This window comes from Alligator sinensis, unplaced genomic scaffold, assembly GCF_000455745.1.
Source record: "Alligator sinensis unplaced genomic scaffold, ASM45574v1 scaffold84_2, whole genome shotgun sequence".
In the NCBI taxonomy this organism is placed as follows: Eukaryota; Metazoa; Chordata; order Crocodylia; family Alligatoridae; genus Alligator; species Alligator sinensis.
In genome coordinates, this window is record NW_005842247.1 from 391,931 (window position 1) to 415,343 (window position 23,413).

General features: G+C 41.0%; 2 protein-coding genes across 2 annotated transcripts in view; one reads left to right on the forward strand and one right to left on the reverse strand.

The window, feature by feature from the left end:
* PAN3 (poly(A) specific ribonuclease subunit PAN3) overlaps window positions 1-5,305 on the forward strand; it is a 126,230-nt gene extending 120,925 nt beyond the window's left edge. The window contains 1 exon segment of the mRNA XM_006027488.3: window positions 1,775-5,305. Within this exon segment, the coding sequence (XP_006027550.2) occupies window positions 1,775-1,915 (141 nt within the window). The 3' untranslated portion in view covers window positions 1,916-5,305.
* Window positions 4,518-23,413, reverse strand: part of FLT1 (fms related tyrosine kinase 1) — a 150,533-nt gene continuing 131,637 nt past the window's right edge. The window contains exons 23-28 of the mRNA XM_025208711.1: window positions 22,147-22,246; window positions 18,560-18,665; window positions 18,322-18,464; window positions 17,475-17,559; window positions 16,514-16,605; window positions 4,518-9,724 (exon numbers count right to left, since the gene is read on the reverse strand). Of these exons, the coding sequence (XP_025064496.1) occupies window positions 9,523-9,724; window positions 16,514-16,605; window positions 17,475-17,559; window positions 18,322-18,464; window positions 18,560-18,665; window positions 22,147-22,246 (728 nt within the window). The 3' untranslated portion in view covers window positions 4,518-9,522. The remainder of the gene's footprint in view (window positions 9,725-16,513; window positions 16,606-17,474; window positions 17,560-18,321; window positions 18,465-18,559; window positions 18,666-22,146; window positions 22,247-23,413) is intronic.

A 23,413-nucleotide genomic window follows, 5' to 3' on the forward strand; every position in this document is an offset into this window, starting at 1 on the left:
TCAGGGCTTACGTTGTGGCACATAGGCCAAAAAGGTTAGCCCTCACTGACCTAGAGTCTAGACCATCCCTCCATCCCTCTCCTTTGAGACAGGGTTAAGTATGCCTAGATCAGGACAGTTCAACTGGGAGTCTGTGGGCTGCATGCAGCCCCTAAGTGGTTAACCTGCAGCCCTTGGGGTCCTGGTCTGGGTGCTGCTCCCCCCACCACTCCAGCTGCTGCCAGTGTCTCTGGTCTCCTGCTCCTTCCTTCTGCATTCGCTTCCTGTCACCACCCTTGGGGTAGGGTGGCTGTATCCATGGAACCAAGGGATTTTGCAGCCAGATGTCAGGAGGAGACCTAGGAACTCTGTGCGGTGTCCCAGCAGGATACTGGAGGCAGATGTGTATGTGGGAGGAGATATGACATGGCATGCAGAGCCAAGGGCACTCACTGCATGTGGCAGTGTGGGGGGGCACGTGGTGCAGTATTCAAGACCTGGGGATATCCACACAGTGGGGGGACACCTGTCAGGTGGCATGGCATGTGCCCCGTAGCATATGGGCATATGTGGCCTGTGCAGAGTGTGGGCTGCAGGTGTGTGACTAAGAAGTTGGACAGCCCTGGCCTAGATCACTCCTCATATGGTTTGCCTAATATTTCCTTGAATACCTCCAGTAACAGAGATTCCACAGACTCCTTACATGGCCTGTTTCAATTTGAAAAATGTAAATTTCAGCTCAAAAGAACACCACTGATTGAAGGATATTGTAAAAAAAAAATGCTGGGTTTCTGGTTGTAGCTGTGTTGATTTAAAGATATAAGCAGGCAAGATTCTTTGAGTAGACGTGATATCTTTTATTAGACCAACTGAGTAGTTGGAAAAAAAGTTCTTGGCAAGCTTTTGGGCACAGTCACCCTTCTTCAGGCATAGAGAGTCTGACCAGCAGAGACTCCCTATACCTGAAGAAGGGTGACTGTGCCTGAAAACTTGCCAAGACTTTTGTTCCAACTACTCAGTTGGTCTAATAAAAGATATCATAATAAAATAATAACACAAGTGAAGTGAAAGGTAGTTGAAGGTTTCATCTAGATTTACCTTCAGAGCTACTCTGCTCAAGTCAAAAGGAAACTCTTGTTTCCATAAATGTTTCAACAATATATTAAAGGTTTCTTCTGCTTACATCTGCATTAACTATGTTTCATGGATCAAGATTTGATAAATTTGTTATCATGGGCTGACAAAAAGAAGTGTGCCATATAGAAAATATAGAAGCCTATTAATTATGTTAACCTTTTCAGTGTTCAGTAGTAGTTGGGAATGCAGGTTTCAGGCATTACAAAGCATTATAGCAAGGTGCTCAAATTACTCAGGCAGTGTCTGTCCTGTCCTATCCTGTTAATAAAGGCTAAGACCATCCATTGTTACTAGTGGATCTGAGGTATTATCAGGTGAGTTGCATGGACATTTGATTTTTTTATATCTTGTGTAGACTTGAAGATTATCCCAGCTTTTCTTGATTCCCTGGGGGTACAGTGGCATTTCAGAAAAAGTTGACAATACTCTTGAAACTATTAGTAAAGGTCTAGAATGCATATGAGGGTCAGGGTACAGTTTGGGCTTTACAGGTGTGAGAATGTCCTGGCTACAGGCACTCTATGAATAGATTGGAAATGAATTGCATGAAAAGAAACCACAAATCTCACTAAGCAATTGATCACTTCTGTATTTAGGAAAATGTGTTGCCATTTCTTTCACATGAGTCTTTATTTTGCCTTTTGCATTCTTGTTACAGTTAGATGCTGGTGTGCCAGAAAAAATAAGCCTCATTTCCAGAGACGAGAAGAGTGTACTTGTGGTAACTTACAGCGATTTAAAACGCTGCTTTGAAAATACTTTTCAAGAACTGATTGCAGCCGCAAATGGCCAGTTGTAGTATTTGCTGAAAGTATGCAGGACATTGCTGAGGAACTTAACCAATAGCAAATTGCACTACAGCTGAGTTGTTGTTGTCATCTCATTTCACATTTGGGAAACAAACAGGAGATGAGCAAAGCTGCTTGCACTTCAGTCAGGTACACTGTTACTTGAAGGGAAGAATGTTTCACTTATCCTAGAGCTATGGCTGCCATTGGAGGCTTTATCTGTGAAGAATTTATTTTAGATTAAGGAACACATCAGGTGCATGATGTTCCTGCTTTTATTTTTTCCACTTGTATATGCACTAATTTTAATTTTTTTAAGACTTTTCTGATCTCTGAAGTTTTGCCACATTGTATACTTATTAAGGGAAACTCTTTGCAAGGACATTTCTGGGATACATTTTTGTCCCTGAGGATATAGCAGAATTTATTCATTTTGATATTATTTGCACCCAGAATAACATAAAGGACCAGGTAAATAATTTCATAGAAATTGTGTTCTATAAATTACCATTTAGTTTGTATCCTCTGTAAAAGTGTGTTGTATGCAAGCTCTGTATGCCACCCACTGTTAGTTAACAAGCCAAGCCAGAAGATGCAATTTCAAAAAAAAGAAAGAAATCAAGTGAAAGTATCGGTTATTTGACATATAAAATCCCCTCTCATTTGATTAATCTTTGTCTAAGCAAAGTGACAAAATAGCATCGTTTGAAACACCTAGAAAAACATCTGTCATTTAAGGAGCATATCAAATTTGCTCTAAACACAACCAGCGCCTTTTAAAAACTGTTTGTATGTTTTCCTGCTAGTCAGATGCATTTACATTTATGCAATTTTTTTAATAGAATTTTTTTAAAGAAATTGTGTTAAATGCCTGAAGTTTCAGGATTGTATTACTTTAGGTTATTTACAGTATAATTTTTGTATAAAGTTCTGTTCTTCGAACCACAGCTTTATTATGGTACTCTACACTGGATACAGATACAAAGACACTGTTAAGAAGATTAACTAAACACAGCAGTTGTCTGGCATCAAGAGCTTTTGAAGTTTTACAACCTGAATCTGAAGAGAGAATGATCTGCTGTGCCTTTTGCAGTCACTGCTTAGCCCAAAGTAATATTACTTTTGATAATACTCAACACATGAATATTCCTGAAGTAATTCAGTCTCAAAAGTCTGGAATTTTCCTCAGTTAACTTTCTAATATTTGGACATACAGTTGTCTCCAAGCTTGGGTATTCCTGGGATTTATAGTAAAAAGATAAACACCTACACTTTGATACCGAAGACTGCCAAATATGTAGGAATTTCCTTTCTTAAAGCAGTAGTGAAGACTGTATCTATCCTTTCCCAGCACTGAATGTTTTAATAGCACTGGGTGCTCACCATGAAGAAAATGTGGGAACTCAAAAGGTCAGGACAGACTCTAAGCACTTGCAACTGATGTTACTGGCATCAATTTTAATAATTCTCAATATTTGTAGTTTTCAGAGAAGTTTTTAATATTTCTCTGTCCACTTTTATAAGCTTTAAAATGATTCTCCGCCTTGAGACTTGCATCAAGAAAAGCAACTCTCTTCACATCGAAAGCTTTGAAGACTAGGGACATGCTTTACACATTTTAGACCATGTGGTTGAATCCACATTAGGTAGCATCAGTTGTTGAGTTTAAAAATCAATTATTGTTGCATTTGATTGAATGAATTTTAAAAGGAACATAATGTTTAATATTCAAAAGATGACAATTGCCACAATATTGTTCTTTTTAACGTAAAAGGAACAGGAACTTTGAGAAGTGAACATGCAAAACAGTCTTTTATCATTAGCTCATGTATTTGAGGAAGAGCAGCTGTCTTTTATATGTTTTTTGACAAATCATATTGTAATTCTTTTGTACAAAAAAGAAGTACTTGTATTCTAGAAGAAATATGAAATGCTTAATTTATAAGCGGGCTGAGGTTTTTCCAGTATTGTTTTCTTTGAAAATGAAAGGGGATCATCTATTCAGTTGTGGGGTTTGGGAACCTTTAGAAATTTAATTTGTGGACCAATATTTTGTGAAAGCTTAAGGCAGGGGTACAATAGGGCTTGAATTCTCATCCTTTCTAGACCAGCAAACCACTCTTTACAAGACAAGACTAAATTGCAAACTTGTGTGTATTTGCTTAATGTCAGTTTGCTTCAGCCCCTAGTAACCTCAGGACTTGATTTAAAAACAAAAGGTAGACAGCTAATAATGTTTCATAAGTACATAATGTCAGCCAGAAAATATTTGGTGTCAGGTAATACATAAAACAAAAAAAATCATTGAGCTTTGTTTTCTGTTTATTTAATTTGGTCTATATTTGGGAATGATTTGAACAGTCTGAAGTTCTGCTTGGGTGTTTTTTGGGGAGAGCCCTTCTACCCCATTTTAATTCCATTTAGAAGGTTGTCCTAAAGTTGTCATCTGTCCCATTCATAGGAAGAGTTTTGTGTATGTTTAAACAAAGCGATCACCCAGGACTTACCCTTCCATTGGGAATATAATGCTGACCTTCCTAGTTTTTACAGCTAAAAGCACAGAAGGGACAACCTTTGAAATCATGTGATGTCAGTCATTTTAATTTTTGTACCTGTTTTAGATTCTGTTTCTGTATTTACTATGCTGTAAATATTTTGTTGAGGGTACCTACGTATTTTTGTTTTGCCCTGGTTTCAGTAATTCAGATGTCAACAGCTTCCCCCAGAAAGCACCAATATGTTATGTTTTTATGTCACGATCCCAATGTGTTACTCATCTTTAATTCTGTTTTCATTCTCCATGTGTACAGCAGTATTTTTAATAAAGAATACCAGAAATAATGTAGCCTTATTTTGAGCATGCTAAGTAGTCAAGCTGGATAGCGTTTTTTTACATCTTTAGTATTGGAACAATATTTCATTCCATCAGAAATTCCTTTTGTATTTCACTCTGTAAATGACTCCAATGCAGAGTTTGAACAATCATGATGTGCAAACTGCATTTGATGTTTACCACTTGGCCTAAAATTTCTAGATACTGTACATTAGAGACATAGTAATATGCATTTCCTTAACCCCCAAGTCCAAGTAGTAGCTCCTTTCTGCTTGTATCAAACCAGGTCCGCTTTACGTAAATAGACTGTCCCTAACTCTAAGAAACTGTGTTGAAAATACCTTTCCATCCATGTTTATCAAGATCTCTTGTCCAATAACAATGTGTTTTAGTTTATCTGAAAATTACACATGAAATAAGTGACCTCTTCAATGCCCCAAATTCTGTTCTGTATTGTTAACCAGCAAAAGTGACTTACTAGTGGGGTGAAGTCCTCTGTACCCACACAACCCTCCTACATGTTTATGTAATGTCATAAGATTTTGTATAATACATGTAAAATTGTCAATTTTCTGTTTTTCTTGCATAAATTGAATCTGGACCGTTGGTCCCTTAAATTGCATTATTGCTTTAGAGAGTTTATTTTGCATATGACTAAAATAAAGCTGCAGCAAGTTTGCTTGATGCACTTCTCAGAAGTTCAGAAGGCAGGAAGCACTTCTCTACTGTTAACTCTCTCATTTCCTTAAAAGTGGGTTCAACAACTACATGCACATACACATCTCTCTCATCTGCTACAGAAGTCTCACAGCAGCACTCCTCAGTAACTTGCAGTAGCTAGTAAACCAAAAGCAGTGGGTTATAACTTTTTGTATGAACTAGAATGTGAATTTAAGAAATGGGGAAACAAATTCCCAGGGATCTTGGACAACATGCATCTTCCTTAGCATGCCTCATGTCTGCACTGCAGAGGCAGGTTTGGGGAGGGGAAAAAAGCCCTAAGGCAGGGGCGGTCAACCTGCAGTGCAAGTGCTTACCCTTTTTTAGACTCAGGGCACCCCTTAGAATATGCCAGATCTTATTTTTTACTTATTTCTTGACTGGAACAATAGTAAAGCAGTTGTTCTGTTGCAGAGAACTTAAAAAGGCCATGACAGGTCAGAATGTTTTTGACATGATGCATTCCTATTTGAAATCTCTGGGTTTATCTTGTGAATCACATGTAGGGGTTTGCGTAACTAATACGGGTGTGGCACCTTCAAAAGGATCTCATGGCATCTTAGTTAAGAATAACTGGTTTAGAAGCATGAGGATTTGTATCTCTTCCAGTACTATATTTCTAGTTATTTACAATATTCATCTGCAAACCTCAAAATGTACTAGACATGCCAAGAACTACTCTACCGGCTATCCCAGTGCAGAATTTACTTGACTTTGAGCCATCTGAGACAAGCTAACTTCAGCCACCCCCACTACCGGTGGGAGGGAATTGGTGGCAGTGGCTGAAATAGGGGTGCTGCAACAGTGCCTGATTTTGCTACTGTGGCATAAACCCACAAGGTTTGGTGAATACTGCTATACCCTCTTTCTTTCTAATTTAGATCTTCTAGATACCAACTTGCATCTTTAATGGGGGTGGAGGGAGGGACACATTTAGGAATCCTCTCATATGCAGGAATCAAAAGTATTTAGTATCTGGCCAAGCTACTGAATGGCGGCTTGAAGTAGCCTCCTAGAGAATATTTTTTGAATTTAAAGCAAGAATCAGCTATTCAGCCAGTCACAGTAAATCTCCCTTAGATTGGCATAAAGGCACAGTACATCAAGCATCAGTACAAAACAGAAATTTCTCTTGATCATAATCAGAGTTATACCAAGCATGGACAGTTGTTCTTCCAGGGTCATTCTGATATGTCTTTCCAAGTGAACTTTTAAGTAAATGAAGCCTTGCAGAAGACTCCAAATCAGAAAAGGTAAGTTAAGACATTCACAGAGCCAACAGACCCATGAAAAACAAGATGGCAGTTCAGCACTACCACTGCCATAAGACTTTGGCTCCTGTGACCTATTCTGTGCTTCTGACATTGATTTTTCTCATTATACTTGCTCGGAGGTTTTGTGCTGGGTTACCATGGCATCTTAGAGGCTGCTGCCAATTTACCACTCTGCTTCAGAGGTGCGGATTAATGAAGGAGTGGAGGAAGAGGCAGAAGTTAAACAAACACTGACCAGATAATGTTCAATTTTCTGAGGGAAATGTTAGAAGGAGTAGCTTTTCTTTGCAGATGGCTTTCAAAAGCTAGTAAAGTAACATCCTGAAGGAGTAGAGGGCACCACCTTACTTTTCAGTTCAGTGCACTTTATACATTTCACATGCAAGCCATTGTAATCACTATCCAACATAGCACTTGTGTGCCTTGTGGGAAGTGTACTTTTGCAGAAAACATGGGTGCTGTTATTTGACTATAAAGCTGTCAGCATATTTGGGAGTACTGCCCCATGGAGTCTTCTAATCCATCTGTTCAAATCACCCATGCAAAACTTGAAGAAGACTTTCAAAATGTAAAGTTTATTGTAGGATTCTAGCAATGAATTATTATATAAAAATATGTGTGTAAGAAAAAGTGCGTTATTTATGTCCCAAGGAACTTAAAGTTCATATAAAAGTAATCTTGTATTCCAATTCTTAAATATTTATGCACAAAAAGCATATTTAATTCCTATTTACATTATGCAACCCTCCTTCAGAGATATACTATCCATTCTTTATAGTGAAAGTGGGTATTGCCCATCAGATTTTGATCAATTTCTCCACCACTGAGAGACTACATATTGTCACAGTTAGACAATGTCACAGTCCCTTGATAGGAGTAGATGCCAGTCACAGAGTGTTCTTTAGAACAGCTGGCTAAGGAGTGACACTTACAAAACACTCTTTAATAATTGGTTCAAAGGTGTTTTCCTCCTTTAAAAAAAAGGGGGGGGGAGAGAATATTTTCTGCTCTAACTTGTTATAAACTTTTTATGAAGGCCTTTTAATATTGCATACAAAGCTTACGGGGGAAAGTGCATCTTTACAGCTGTTGAAGCCCAGGACAGATTTCCTTTCTGAGTTGCTGCGCAAAAAGTATGGGATGCATTGCTGATATACTTTTGCTACAATACACAAATACTATTAAGAGAATTTGAAATTCAGTTGCACTTATGGAAAAGCTTCCATCACCACCAAAAGTCATAGAGTTAGTTACTGGTGAGTAACCTTTTCCCCACCATCTAATAACTGGTTTTTCATTTTAGCAATATACAGAACTTACTGGCTACCTTGTTACATTGCTGACAGATTCCCATAAGTAAGAGATAATCAGTGCAATATATTAGACAGCCCAGCAGGTATCATAGAATAAATTTAGCTTAAGCATCTTAAGTTAAAATATCTCCAGTGCACATTCAAGGGGAGAATGACAAAGTGCAAGATGATTTGCTTGACCTGATCAAGCTTGAGAAAGCATATCTGTGTATTAATTCAATCAAGTTTAATTTTTGTATCCTTGACTGCACTTTGTAGAGTGTGTGGAAATTCCTAGTTCAAGAGGACCTTGGCTTGGTCTTATGGTCTAAGAAAGTAGCATGACAGTGGCCACTGGACTTTTTTGACCATTGTTGACCTTCCAACTTATTGTGTAAACCAATAGGTTCCATTCTCATGGTCTTCATTGAAAGGGCAGGGGAGGGGGTAGTGTGATCTTTGCACTAACTGGTCTGCAGACTAGTGTGGGAGCTGCTAAGTTAAAACTTAAGTCTGGGGTTACCAGAACTGAAGGGCCCTCAAAGCATTAGTTTTCCATCACACTCAAAGTACAAAGCCTTGTTGATCTTAAAAAAAGAAGTTGGGGCCAAAAGTGCTTTCATCTCCCAGTCCTATGCAAGTAAACTTGGCTTCCACAAAGAGGCTGTTGTACTGGAACTTCTCAGTCCCTGGAAATCGATTGCAGGACTTGCTGTGTATGCAACCTGGAAGGTCCCCACCTAGTCACTTGCCATTCTGTCGCACCCACACCAACATGAACAGTGCTATACTGTTTTCACCATGCTATCCTTAAGGAAAGTCGAATTGGGTTCCTGTTTTCAAATGTCAATGCTCCTAAATGGTTGGGATGCCACTTAAATAACACATCACCCTTGGTATGGGAGTCAGATCTGCCACTGCTGCATGGGGGGGACCAGAAGTCAGCTGGGGTCTTTATGGCAATTAGGTGCCTAATTTTCTGGAATACTGAGCAGGCAGACCTAGCCATTTGAGCACTACAGGTGTTGAACATTTGAGAAAGCCAAGCCCTTGGCCTCAGCAGTAAGGCTCTAGGACGTTTCACACAAGTGCTGCAATTAATGCAGTCTGAAGGAAAGTAGGTCATGTGAGTTTCAGTGAGTGCCTGGGGGAGAAAACCGGTCCGATTGCTCAAAAAGCAGCTCTTTAAGCTTTTGAATTTATGAGTTTATCAGAGGGGGAAAGGGAGAAACATGTTTCAGATTAAAGTAGGCTTGGAGAGGATGGAGCCTTTTTAAAAGGGCTGCAGCTGGTATGTTCTAACTTACATGTGAACAAGCTGAGAACAATTCAAATACAGCAAGTCACTCCAACTTTAACACTCCAGTGCATTTGCATTTGCTGGATTTGAATCGTTCTCAGCTTGTTCGTGCACAACTATTGAAGTACCAGCTGGTGCCCTTTTGAAAGGGCTCCAAGCATTTTTGTGTCCATATTCTGAACCTTTGTTAAGCAGTTCTTTACACAGGGGGTTGGGAATAGAAGACCATGGCATTGTAGTCAGGAGGGGGAGACCTGCACGTCTTCATCTTCTCCAGCACCAAGCTGCCGTAAGCAAGTCTTCGACTAGCTTCACTGAGGTGGCCGCAGCTGAAACTGAAGAAACTTGGCTTGGTCATTCCAGAGAGAACAGACTCCTTGCTCCTGCTGCCAGCTTTCAGACTGCAGAAAGAGAGATCACTCTTAGTGCATGAAAATTGCATGGAAAGTCATAGTTGATGTGAAAGAAGCATTGTGAAAGGCAACCACCCAATTCATAAAATTATAGAGAAGAAGGGACCTCCATAGGTCATCTAGTTCAACCACCAGCCTGAGGCAGAATTATCCCTATCCAAATCATCCTATACAAATCCATGATCTAACCTCCTAGTAAAACTACTGTCAACCCTGACATAACACGATGTAACCCCCTAACCTGCCACAGGTAAAGCAAGGGAACCACAGCAGCCAACATCCTGCATCTGTAAAAAGTTGTTAATACGTGCTCAGCAGATCTCAGGTAGAAAGCCATGTCTCCCATTACTGAGGGAGGCAAAAATCCCCACAGTCCATGCTAATCTGACCATGGGACAAAATTCTTTCCTGACCCCAAATATGGAAAGTGGTGGGACCCTGAGCGGAGAGGCAAGACCCTCTAGCCAGGAATCTCTGGCTTTAAATCCCAGCAGGAGCACTGGCACATCCCAGTCAAAATCCGCAACCTTGGCTACAGTCAACATCCAATGCCTCTGAGGAAGGCATAAAAAAACAAAACGCCTGACATAGCAGAAAAGGAGAGGACGAGGGAAAGGATTCTCTCCCAGCCCCACGTGGCAACCAGGAAAGCCCAGAAATATAGGTAATACCCATAGCAGAATATGGGTACAGCTATGCCTATATCATCCCCAACCAATTTATTCCTTCATTGGTGGTGATGAGAATGGTGGTGGTAGACACCAGGTGAGATGGGCGTTTTCTCAGCCACTGCTTCTCCCCCACTCCCAAGTCTCAGGCTCTGTGATGAGAGCTAGCCACTTAACCCAGGCTGTATTTTGCCTGAGGCTCTACACAAGAAAAGCTCTCTCTCAAATCACATGGGCCACCCTATATGCCACTGTTTGCTTCATATTGTATAGTAAAGCACTTTAAAGCTGTCAGTGTTCAAGAAGGCTGGTTCAAGAACTGAAACAGGTGAGATGTTAAAAAGGTCATGAGCATATCATCTCATCTGCACAAGGGGGGTGAGTGCTCTGGCCCAGGCCACGAGGCTGAAGGAGACTTACTGTTTTTTGGTTTGTGCAATAAAATCTTTCAAGAAAAACAAAGCTCTGAAGCCTTGAGATGTTTAGCACAAGGCCTTTAGTATGTGGGAAAGTGGAAGGGGCGGGGGGGTCAGTGGCACCAGCTCCTGTGGGACACTAGTATCTTGTACTTCAAGCCATTGAGGCAGATGTTTGGCAAAGTCACCTTACTGCCAGCTCTCCGAAGGAAGGGGCTCTCAGGGAGCCAGCTGACTCAGCACTGCGCAGACATATACACCTGTTGATGGTGTTTAAAACAGCCTCTGAAGATCTGATCTATTTTTTATCTTAAGCCTGCAGCTCTATGGAGAGATAGAGTCACACTAGTAGAAGTTCAGTGATAAATTGTGCAGCTGTGTGTACCAGTCATCAGAAAATGAAGGCCAAAGGAAGTGACTTTGTAAAAGGGCTAAGCAGGAAATGCACAAGCATATCACACTGCAAGGCTCTGTTGAGTCCTTCAGGTGCAATAAGCTGGTAAAAAGCAAATGCAGATCACATTTTGTAAGGCTGGTTCCCCTTTTCCTCCAGTTAGAATACCAATATTAGCACATTTGTGCATTCAAAGAGGATCATCAGCCACAACTAGTTATTAATACAGGCAAGTTCTTTATTCACACCTGGCTTTCATATCTTTTTCCTGCTTTTCCCTGAAGCTTGGTTTGTAACTGAATGTTTGAGCTTTTGCTGTATTTGCACATCAGAGCTTTAAGAAAATTATCCAACAGTGGAAGGCCTCCACAGCACAACAGCACTCAGTAACCTCAAAGCTACAGAAAGGTTCAAGGAAACACAAAAGCTAGGAAGAGAAGTTACACATAAACTGGTTTAAGTGATCAGAAACTGGTTTAAACCTGTAACAGAACAGAAGCTCAGTGCACATAAGCCAGTTTTAAAATGTCTGAAACTGGTTTAATATCCTGGTTGGATGTAGTATCAGAATAAACTGATTTAGGTCAAACCTGTTTATGAAACTTCTGTCCCAGACCCCTTCCAGTTCAAGTTAACTCACAGTCCCGCCAGCATGCTTTCCAGCCATAGGCTGGGCTGTCTGGTCCAGAGAGCAGGGCTGGTCCCGCCCCTCTGCCCTCTAGCTGGGGCAGTGAGGGCTGGCTGACAAAGGGGAGGGAGAGGTAGCAAGCCCAGCTGGAGATAAAGCGCAGTCTGAATGGGGGGTGCCCCCAGCAAACCCCAGCTGGGCTCTGGGACCAGGAAGGGGGGTTAAACACCCCTTTCCCCACTCAAACTTACTGCAGACTACAAATCCCAGAAGCACCTGAAATCAGGAAGAGGAAGTGATGAGCAGCCCTGCAGAGTCCTGCTGCTTCAATTCTGGACTGAAAATCCCAGAGACCTCTGGGTAGCAGGAAGAGGAAGTGAACACACAGCTAGAGCTGCCGTGCTTTAGTGTCTCCCAGCTTCTGGCCTGAGTTAGTGCAGGCATGTGGCTACATTTCCTGAATCAAAGGTAAATGTCTGTTCGCTTCTGTTTTGAATTAATCTATGCATCTTAGACTAACCTGCAAAGACTGAACTGAATCAATCTTAGGCTTTTTAACTGTCTGTACTTAACCAAAGCTGCTGAACTAGAACCAGCTCTAGTGCTACTACAAGCTCCTGCCATGGCTAACTTCCCCAGAGTAATTAGTCTACTCCTGACTGAGAAAAAGGAGATGATGGTGGTGGTGTTACCTTGAGCAAAACCTTCCAGAACACTCAAAAAGAAACTGTAAATGTTGTGCTTGATGGTCAGGTCCAATTTTGAGCCAGATTGAGAGGGCTGATTGGCAAGAACCTCTTGTGGGGAAGGAAAGGGAAGGGTGGGAATGGAGCTGCTAGGGTTCTATAGAGTCTGCTCCAGCCACAACCTGTTTGCTTTAGTTTGGGAGTATCATTTGAATATTTGGGTTAGGTTTGAGATGCTGGTTGTAGTTTGGGGTCTGCTTTCTGTCCTTAGGAATAGTTTAGTTTAGGTAGTACTCTCCTGGTTTAGGAGTTCAGGGCAGTTGGAAGCTCTTTCTACCTTAAAAGTAAATTTCAGTTTAGAGTTTGTTTGTTCTGATTCAGGGTTTTTATGCCAGGCCTATGACTGGAGTTGGATGTCTTTCCCCAGTCCCTTGGTCTTAAGGATGGTGGAAGCAGCATTAATCAAAATAAAATATAAATATCTTATTAGGCAATTATTACAATCTTGCAACTTGAGCTAACAAGCTTCAGCTCAGGTCTTAACTTATTTTTCTGTCTTCAGGGCTAGAGACAGACATTCAAAAAGCCTCAGCTTGAATTGATTCAACCTTTGCAGGGTAGTCTAACCTGGCTAAGCTGAACTTGTTTGTAACCAGACAGACATTCTCTCTGGACTGAGGAAATTCAGGCACATGCCTGCAGTGGCTCAGGCTAGAAGCCAGGGGGCATTAGCCCTCCTTTCCCTTCCACAGAGTGGGGGTGTGGCCACGCCCCAGCAGGAAGTTCTGATTAGGGAGGTCCGCCTGCACCATCCCAGGCTTTTCCCTGCTCAAGGGGTAGGAGTGTTGCCAGACCCCACTCCCCTGCTAGCACTCTGAGACAAGGGGGTGGTGGGGTATGCAGTGCATGCATCTGTTGATGATACAGACCTTCTCAATCTTCCTCCCCACTTTTTTTATACTGTCTGCAGCGAACTGACAGGCAAGCAAGCCAGTAGGGAGCTGATAACAGTGTTTATCAGGCCATCAGCAAAACATTAGCCTCTCTCCATTAGTTCAGACTCTTCTTAAACAGCTTACCAGCTGACCTGTTGATTAGCTCCAAAAAGCTTTAAGCAGTCACTGCTCTCTCTGCGTGTCCCAGTGAAATTAGAGACGGACACAGACACCTCTCAGCATTAGCTAGCATACCACGTGCCTAGGGTCTGTGGGGCTAGGGTCTGTGCTATGGCAGATGGGAGGGGGGATTCCTGCTTGACTAGCAGTAGGGAGCCAGGCAGACCCTGCTGTAGCTGCAGTCTCTGCCAGAGCTCCAGCCAGGGAGCAGAGGGGAGGGGCCAGCTTGGCCAGTTTGGGTCAAACTGTCAAAAACAGTTTGACCCAAATCAGTTAAGTCTGATACTACATTCAACCAGGTTTATCTCAAGTCAGTTTCAGCCATTTTCAAACTGGTTTATGTGCTCTGAACATCTGTTTTTGTTGCAGGTTTAAACCAGTTTCTGATCACTTAAGCCAGTTTATGTGTAATGTCTGTCCCTAGCCTAGTAGACTTGCAATATTCTTTTCCTTTTTGGTGGAGAAAGTAAATAGTTTAGTATTTACCTTTTACAACAGTAGGAGACATGCAAGGAAATTATCAGGAGGCAGGTTTAGAAAGTTCTTTTTTGTACAGCATGTAATTAACTTGTAAAACTCATTGCCTCAAGGTATTGCAGAAGATGACAACTAGGTTCACAAGCAATTCATGCAAGATAGACCTATCAGTAGGTATTAAACTTCACAATAATGGGTCCAAGCTCCAAATTGGGACTTCCTAGGTCTCTAAGTGCTGGAAACTGTAAGAGAACAAAGGCAGAGGACAGATTCATAGATTGTAAAGCCAGAAATGACCTTGGAAGATCATTGGGTCCAACCCCCTGCACCGAGCAGGAAAGATAACTGAGGGTCAAGTGACCCCAGCAAAGTGAACGTCTAGTCTCCTCTTAAAGATTTCCAGGGTAGGTGATTGCACCACCTCTGGAGGGAGCTTATTCCACAGTCTGGACAACCCGACTGTGAAGAAGTTTTTTTTTAATGTTGAGCCTGAATCAGTCTTCCAGGAGTTTGTGGCCAACTTGTAGATCACGATGAGTTCACCCAGCATACATACTCTTCCCCTTATTCTCTACTCTTATGAGATACTGGGCTAAATAGACCCAGGGTCTGACCTAGTATGGTATCCCACTTTTCCTTTTAGTTTAGATGAAGGAGTCTTGGCATACCAATCAGCTTAATGGGGTCTCTAGCTCAAATACTCATCTGCTGTCAACAATTAACATCTGTTACCCATTGCTTTTTACTATGCAGTTTCAATTATCTCCCCTCCTGCCAACTGATCTATCTCACAGAAGAAAAATAATTCTCACACCTATAACCATCCTTGTTCTTTAAAATCACTTTGGCTTCTTTTCTATGACTGAGAGAGTCCTTTTAAAAAGATTTTACTGAACTACAGAACAGGTGACATGCAGCTCTGTATAAATCACAGTCTCAGAAACAGGAGCCATACACTATTAAAGTGGGGAAATTATCACATTTTCAGTAAGTCAACTAGCACTTGTTTCTAGCCTCAGGGTGTCTCAAGATACCAGACTTACAAAATTTCATGTCTCTATTTAATACCATTTCTAAGAAAGTTTTGTTCTACTGATCCCTGTGCAATCTACATGCTAAAAAAGTTATAGGGATTAGAGTACCTGGCTTGCAAGAAACCATAAGAGTACCATAGTGTACCAGGATGCAAAAAAAATAAGAAAATGCAAATGCTATAAACATTAATACAATAATCTTTCCTGCAGCATGTGGGTGTTGAGGGTGCGTGCAGTGTAAAGTTTGTATCAGCACTTTTTCACAATGACCAGTATAACCCTAGCTGCCCCAGTCATGAAAAATACCCCACTACAAACTGTTGCCAATATAACATTTCCACTTTATCACCAGACATTCTGGGTACATCCCCAGCCAAATGCTCGCTTTGCCTGTATTTAACAAAAGCATGCAGAAAATCACTGTTTTCCTTTAAGCATATCATTTCTGTTTTTTAGCAAGGATTCCATCATCTACAGTCACTCAGAAACACAGTGCCACACCTGTGCGCTCCACTTCCAAGCTGCTGACAAATCCAACACAATCAAGATGGAATAATGGCCATGACCTAATGCCAGCATAAAATGAATGATCCCTCTGGTCAAGGCAGTCTCTACATTGTGAGCTGACCGGAAGCTGGGAACTGAAACTAGTCTAAGACTGACAGTCTCATAATGGCCCTGGAACTGAGAAACCACCATTACTGAGGAAAAAAAAAAAAACACATTTCCCATCTAGAGATAGCTTGTGTGTACAGTACTTTTCACAGGACAGCCCCAGTTCCCTTCTTGGGCAGCTGTCAGGAATTAGACAGAGGAAGGTGGCCAATATATTAAAGTGCTTAACAGCAGGAAGAGAAATGAGGCCCTTACATCCATCTATTGTAAAGTTGCCATTTTAGCATCCTGAGCCTGTGGATCTTAAATGGGCTCTTCTTAGCTGACTCATGGAAAAGAAGGGCAAAAAACAAGCATTGTTAAACTAATTGCTGCTGGAGGGATCCTTGGTGTCTCCCAGGAGCAGATACAAGACATACCTAGCAAAAATGCTATTGTTTTTGGAACTTGTTTCTGATAGGCAGCAACCACAGTACACCTGTTCAACCAGGTGAAAACCAGATGTAAAAGGCAGTGACGCTGCCTCTGGGGAGTTTTCCCCATATTGTTTTTCATTTGCTATAAGGTGTCCAGATCCTTCAGCTGTGGGCACTGAATAAATAACCAGTTATAAAGCATACGTGGTGACTAACTTATTTACAGACACCATGGGGTGTCTATGTCTAGCATGATTTAGCACAAAAGCATTCAGGTCTTTCACTGTTCATGTTTTTCTTTCTAATGGGGGGAGCATGAAACACAGACCCAAAGAACATCTGTTTTTGTTTGCTGTCTGCCCAAGTGAAGCGTTTCAGTTCTTCTGAAGCCAGCACCATCCCACTGTCTGCTTGGTAATCCTGAAAACAAAAGCAGGAAGAAACAATGTTAAAAGACCAACTTACAAATGAATCCTGTTCTTACTGAGTCACATTTTGGGCACTGACTTTCAATGAGCCTTTGGGTCTTAATATACAGAGCTTCAAAGTGCCTTCTCCCACTGATTTCACACACACAGCCAACCCAAAGAGGACTTTTTAAACAAAAAATATCTCTTATGAACACAGTTGTTTGGTTAACTAGTCTAATTTTTCCATGGGATCACAACAGCAGAGATGGGGAAACTGATATTGTAAGCCTAAGTGTGAAGCTGAAATACAACTCATCTGAGTCATAGATATGCCCTTCATTTACCATTACCCCCCCCATGTATACTAGTACTAATGCTGCCCGCCTGGCTGCACCTTGCTAGGAACCCAGTACTCAGCAAAGTTAGATGTGTGGAGCTGAACTCAGTGCTCTTGCCTATTCTTACCGAGTCACATTTTAGGCATTGATATTCAGTGAGACTTAGGTTCTTAAGACCCAGACCCAGTGCCTCCTTCTCACTGATTTTACACACGTGACTCTGAGGTGAAGCCCTAGACACTGGAAGCTGCATTATCAGGCTGCTCAGATCTGATAAGACACTGGTTAGCAATTCCCACAGCGTTTGTTGGCTGTGCTTCTGTGACCGGTTGCAAGTCAGGTCATGGAACTCGGCTAAGCCGGCCAGTCTGCTGAGGATACACTGCTACTCCTCATCTTGTGTTCTTCAGCTCTTAGCCTATTACAGCAGCATTTCTAAAAAAAAACGCTCTTTTCTAAAAGCAGATAATATTGCACTGCACTAATAAAAATAACTGAATAAAGACCCAGATGCATTTCATTCAGGCCAGGTGTCACTTACATCAAATACAAAGGTATTCTTGACTGGAAGTTCTTCAAAGGTCTTCACTCTTTGGGTTGCTTTCATTTTGAAGGTATTTATGTATCTATTCAAGAAGCGAGAAGAAAGATTGTAGAAGAGAAATAAATAGTTACTTGGTGAAACCTTAGCAAGTGCGCAGTAAAATGGGCAGTCCAGAACAAAGTAAAGTAGTGAACTTTTCCAATATTTTAAAAAGCAGAAAGTAATGACAGCTAAATGGTTTGCCCATATACAATCCATTGTATAATAAGAGTAATTAGTGAGGTTACATTCCTATGATTCATAAAAGGGCACTATTTTCCTTCTTCAATGGGTCTTTTATCATATCTCCCTGCCCCACAGTCTATCAGTAGGTTACCTTCTGTTTGACCCTTACCCCAAATTCACTATAGCTCTCAGAAGTCATAACAGCCTTTGCCAAGCCTCATCCACAACTGTTACCGTAAAGTGCTGTGGGATTATTTAACCTAGAATTTGTTGCATACTTCAGAGCAAACGAAATTTTGAAATGAAGGCAAGTGTTGATGGGATGGGAGGCACTGGACATTTGCTAGACTGGGGGATTCACAAGAAAGGAGAGAAGCACCAGTTGCCATTTTGAAATCAGGGAAGATAAGAAAAATTAAGGGTGAGGTTAATCGCGCCCCTCTCCCCCACCACCACCAAAAAAACCCCAATGCTTTGAGTCTTTTAATGGAAGCAGTGGAAAGTTTAGGATAGTTTTTATTCTTCTGATCCCCTAATCAAAGCTACATTAGAGAAAAACTCTCCTATACCTAGTTGCTGGAATGTCATAAAGTAAGCATTTTAGTATTTCCTACCTTACCTCATATTTTCAGTGCTTTCACAATTTGATTTTGGAGCAGATACATCTTCATTCAAAGGAGACTTGGTTGCAGTAGGACTTGAGTATGCAAACCCAGTATCTGCAGTAAATATAGCATTCAGGGGAATATAGTCCTTGCCATCCTAAATGCACACAAATATATTAAATTACTACCCACATAATCCACTCTGTAGACATCGTGTACAGAGATATTGGTGAATGTTCTTTATTTCTCTACCTGTTGCACTTTTGCTTCAAGCAGGTCCCCTAATCTTTTCACCAGCTCTGAAAACTGTGGTCTTTCATTGGGATTGCCATGCCAGCAGTCCAACATGATTTGGTAGCTGTAACAATAAAGCAAAATGAATATACTCAGTATTAAAGCTGGTTTTGTTTGTTTGCTTGTTTAGAGTAGCAGATCAGTGATACTAATGTTGTAATGGCAGTATCCTAACACTGGGTTTGTTTATTGTCATTCATGTTAAATAGTCATAGGATTGCAGGGAATGTCCATTTATGGATTAGAAATTGGCTCCAAGATATAAAGCGAAAATAGAGTATAAATGGTCAATTTTCAGAATGGAAAGAAGTAAACAGAAGGGTCCCCCAGGGATCTGGGTTGGGACCCATGCTGTTTATCATATTCATGAATGATTTGGACAAGTAGCAGTAGCCAGATTTGCAGATGATACAACATGATTTAAAGTGGTGAAGAACAAGGTGGGCTCTGAGGAACTACAGAAGGATCTGGCACAAGTGAGTAAATGGGCAACTAAATGGCAAATGAAATTCAGTATAGAAAAGTGCAAAATGATGCACCTGGGAAAAATATCCCAAACTATACCTATACTATGATGGGCTTTACATTAGGTCTTACCACAGAGGAAAGACATCTGGGAGTCATTGTGCACAGTTGGTTAAAAACATCAGCCATAAAAAAGGCAAACAAAATGTTAGGGATTATTAAGGGAATTGTAAACAAAACTGAAAGTATCATCACGCCCCTTTATAAATCTGTGGTGCCTCCACACCTTGGATACTGAGCTCTCAGTTCTGAGCACCTCAAAAAGGATATAAAAGAACTAGAGGAGGTACAGAGAATGAGGGCAGAGGGCAACAAGGATGATTAGTGGTATGGGTGGATATGTGGAGAGACTGAAGAAGCTAGTGCTATTCAGTTTTGAAAAGAGACACTTGAGGGTGGGGGGTGAGAAGGGTTTACAAAATACTAAATGGCAAAGAGAAAGTAAATAGGGATTTATTATTTACTTTGTCTCAGTGCAAGAGCTAGGTGTCACAAAATGAAACTAGCAGGTAGTAAGTTAAAATTAACAAAAGGAAGTCCTGTTCCATGGTGTGTAATTAAAGTGTGGAACTCATTGCCACCAGATGTTGGGGGAGCTGACAGTTTAGCCAGATTCAAAAAGGGATTAGACAAATTCTTGGAGGAAAGGGTCATCAGTAGCTATTGAGCATGGGAATTAGGGATACAGCCTCTGAATCAGAACTTCCGTGACCTTAAATGCTGAAGGCTGCAAATGAGAGAGGAACAGTGAGGAAAAAATCCTGGTCACACCCAGTTCGCCTTCCCTTTCAGCATCCACTCTCTGCCTCTGTGTGACACAGGATACTGAGCAAGATGGACCTGTGGTCTGACCTAGTAATTGACAATTTTTATGTTCTGAAGAGGTAGGCATCTATGAAAGTCCAAAGGGCCTATGTATTTTAACCTGGACAATACCAGAGACTCTTACTAACAATAAAAGAGCAAGTTTTGAAAAAAAAAAGAATATTTCTGGGAGAACAGATGCTTCCTAAAAGGCAATACAACTCAGGAAGGTTGCAAAATGAGGATAATTAAATTAACAGAGCTTTTTTTTATTCTTAACAAAAACTTTAAACTTGTATTAAGCATTACATTTAACTGACAATGTCGCATGTAAGGCACCATAAGATGACTTATATGAATGTTTCACTTCCTTGTATTGGTCAAAGTTTAATTTTCCTTCCTGCAATAAAATATTTGAAACAACAAAAAAGCTTTTATTAAATGTCATTAGGATAACAAAATGAACTGGTAAACTATACTCCCAGAGATGATTAAGACTGACTTGTATCCTTTCAGTCCTCCTTATAACATTTTTTGGTATGTGTTACTGTGTCTTGTCACTGAGGTCCACATGAGATCTGGACAAGATACTTAGAAGCCATTCAGTTTTGCTTAGGGAGGTGAAACTATCCAAGGTCTGTACTTTTTCTAACTGGTTTGTGCAGAAAAGTGCATTCTGATTTCTGTAATTCAGCTGGAGTTGGCACTGCAGATTGATACTTTATCTTTTAGAGCTTTGTTTTGTTTTTTGAAAGCTCAGATATCCAATTCCTCAGATTGGTAGCAAGGTACTTCTAGGGTAGGTAGTGAATGCAATTTGCCATTGTTTGACCAGGTTGGTAGCCTATAAAAAAGTTTGCAGTGTTAATCCAACTCCTGGTGGATTGTTCTCTGCGTGGTTGGCATAACCAGAGGTGACCTGAGCAGGGTGCAGGGCCCGGGGCAAATCAGCCCATGAGGGGCCCCACCCTTGCTCCGATCCCAGACCCGCAGAAGCTGCCACCACCATCGGCAGTGGCAGCGGCCGGGGGAGCGCGGGGGGGAGCAGCTGGATGTGGAGCCGCTGCTCCACCCAGCTCTGCACCACCACTGCTCCGCCCAGCTCCACAGGGCCCCCCAAAGCACAGGGCCTGGGGCAGTTGCCCCAATTCGCACCCCCCTAGGGATGGCCCTGGACATAACTGATGAAAGACTCCAACATGGAGGTCAAAGATTAAGTAGGTCTAGAGAGTGAATTTTCTTTTCATCTTCTCTTGCCACTGCCATAAAGGGATGAGCCCACATCAGCAAAGCAGTTGTGGGGGACTTTTGTTCTATTACAACCAAAGTTAATAAAATGATAACACTGTGCACTGGTGTGATGCTTATCAAGTGTATAGTTAAATCTGGGCATGTCTACACAAGATGCTAAGCACACAATAGCCTAATAATACTGCACAGTAGCACTTTACAACACAAACAGTGCTAATACATTACTGAGCAGTATTATTAGGCTATTGCACAGCAGCATTACTAAAAAGACATTCACCTGAGCTACTGCTTAGTAACTCCAATTACTGTCCATTCATTTAGTATTTGATTATACAATATTATTTATTTAGTACTTGATTATACAAGTACTAAATTAAATGTGCAGTAACCACTGTGCATTAATGAATGTGTACACGTGCCGTCTGGGCAGGAATGAATAAAATTCTTCCTGTTCTTTCTAGCAGTTCCTTTTGAAGGCTGTGCGCTGAGCTGAAAATCCATTTGTCTCTTGAAAATGTAAGTTATCCTTGTCCAGAAAAAAAAGATGAATTCAGTGACAGTGACCTTGCATTTCTAATGCTTATGGCCTTTCTTTGCAGCTTTATACTCCTCCTTCAAGCTATAAACAACACATTTGAAGAACACACTTGGTAGTGTTTGGACTTAGAAGGCTGACAGCCAACTTAGGAAAGGTGCTATGGGCTTGGGTCCATGTTAATCATTTGAATAATACTGCAAGTATCACTAAATTGTTTTCAAACTCATAGAGTGAAAAAGCTGGGGAAGTCTCTGTTTGGGGTAGGACTGTAAGAAGAGGCTAACAACCATTTAAAAAGTGAGAGCACTTTGGTTTTTAACACAGAGAGCACTTTTTTTGGTGACTTAGACATTATCCAGTTTCCAATGTAACCTGATAGTGTAGATGCACATCAAATATTTATCTCCTACACAAAAAAACCCCTTACATTTCTGTTGTTGCATATTGTGGGGCACGCATTCTTGTGCCTTCTTTCAGTCTGCTGCAGAAGTCCTCATCTATTTGGACACCTGGGTAAGGGGAAGCACCTAAGGACAGCATTATGAAAATATAATAATCAGCACTTGGACTGAGGTAGTTGCAGTTATGATTCATACATGCACTGCAGACAACATTTAGTTCTAGCATTATACCACTAGAAACAGAAACAAGAGCCAGGATCCTGTAATGCCAACTGTTATCAGTGCCTGTAATCAGCCCAAATTACAGACACTTAGTACCTTGCAGGATTAAGAGAATGAATAATACTTTTTTTTCTTTTCAGGTACATCTAAAATTAGCCATTCCATTTAAAGAGAAATGCTCTGAGGAAATGCACTTTTTACTCTATACATACCCAAGAGCTATTATATTCTGTAATAGATATTAGCACTACCCTAAATCCTAATAACCACAGTATTACCAATTCCAAGTGTTGAAAAGTCAAGCCTAAAAATATTAGATTGACCTAAAAATGATAATATTTGAGTTCTTTTTCTTTGCCTTTGGTTCTGATCATTTAGGTGCATTCAAATTCTGTTTAAAAGCTTTTCTTTATAACTATAGTTGATTGCAGACATTAAACCCTCCCCCCCCACCCCGCCATGGCACTTTACTTTTAACCTCGGTGCATTCCTGTGCTGAGCCCAGCACATGCCCAAAAGAGGCAGTGCGTTAGTTGGACCCAGCTCACCCAACATCTGTTTAGATCAGTTACTCTAGTGGGGCTTTTTTTAGCACTTTTATCTAATAGTTGATTGAATCAGCTATTAAAGTGCCAAAAAGTGCTGCTGAAGTGCCCTATCTATACAGATGTTGCAGAGCCAGGTCAAACTAATGTATTGCTTCTTCTAGTAAAGCATGAGCTTTTAGTAAAGCATGTTTTTTTGTTTGTTTGTTTAACATCTGCAAACAGCCTAAGAGAGCTTAAAAACTTTGTAAATGAAAGCAGAAATTCTCAAAGAATCACCTGCCTCCAAGAGGTGGAGCTTTAGGAAAAACAGTAAATACTGACATAAGACCACTGGAGTTGACAGCACTGCTAGTGGCATGTATTCAAACTAATAAAGGATTATTTGTCTGAGACATTTTGAGATACTCTTTCATTTTCTGTTGAACTCCTCTATCAGACTGATTCATAGAGTCATAGATTCATAGATGTTAGGGTCGGAAGGGACCTCAATAGATCATTGAGTCCGACCCCCTGCATAGGCAGG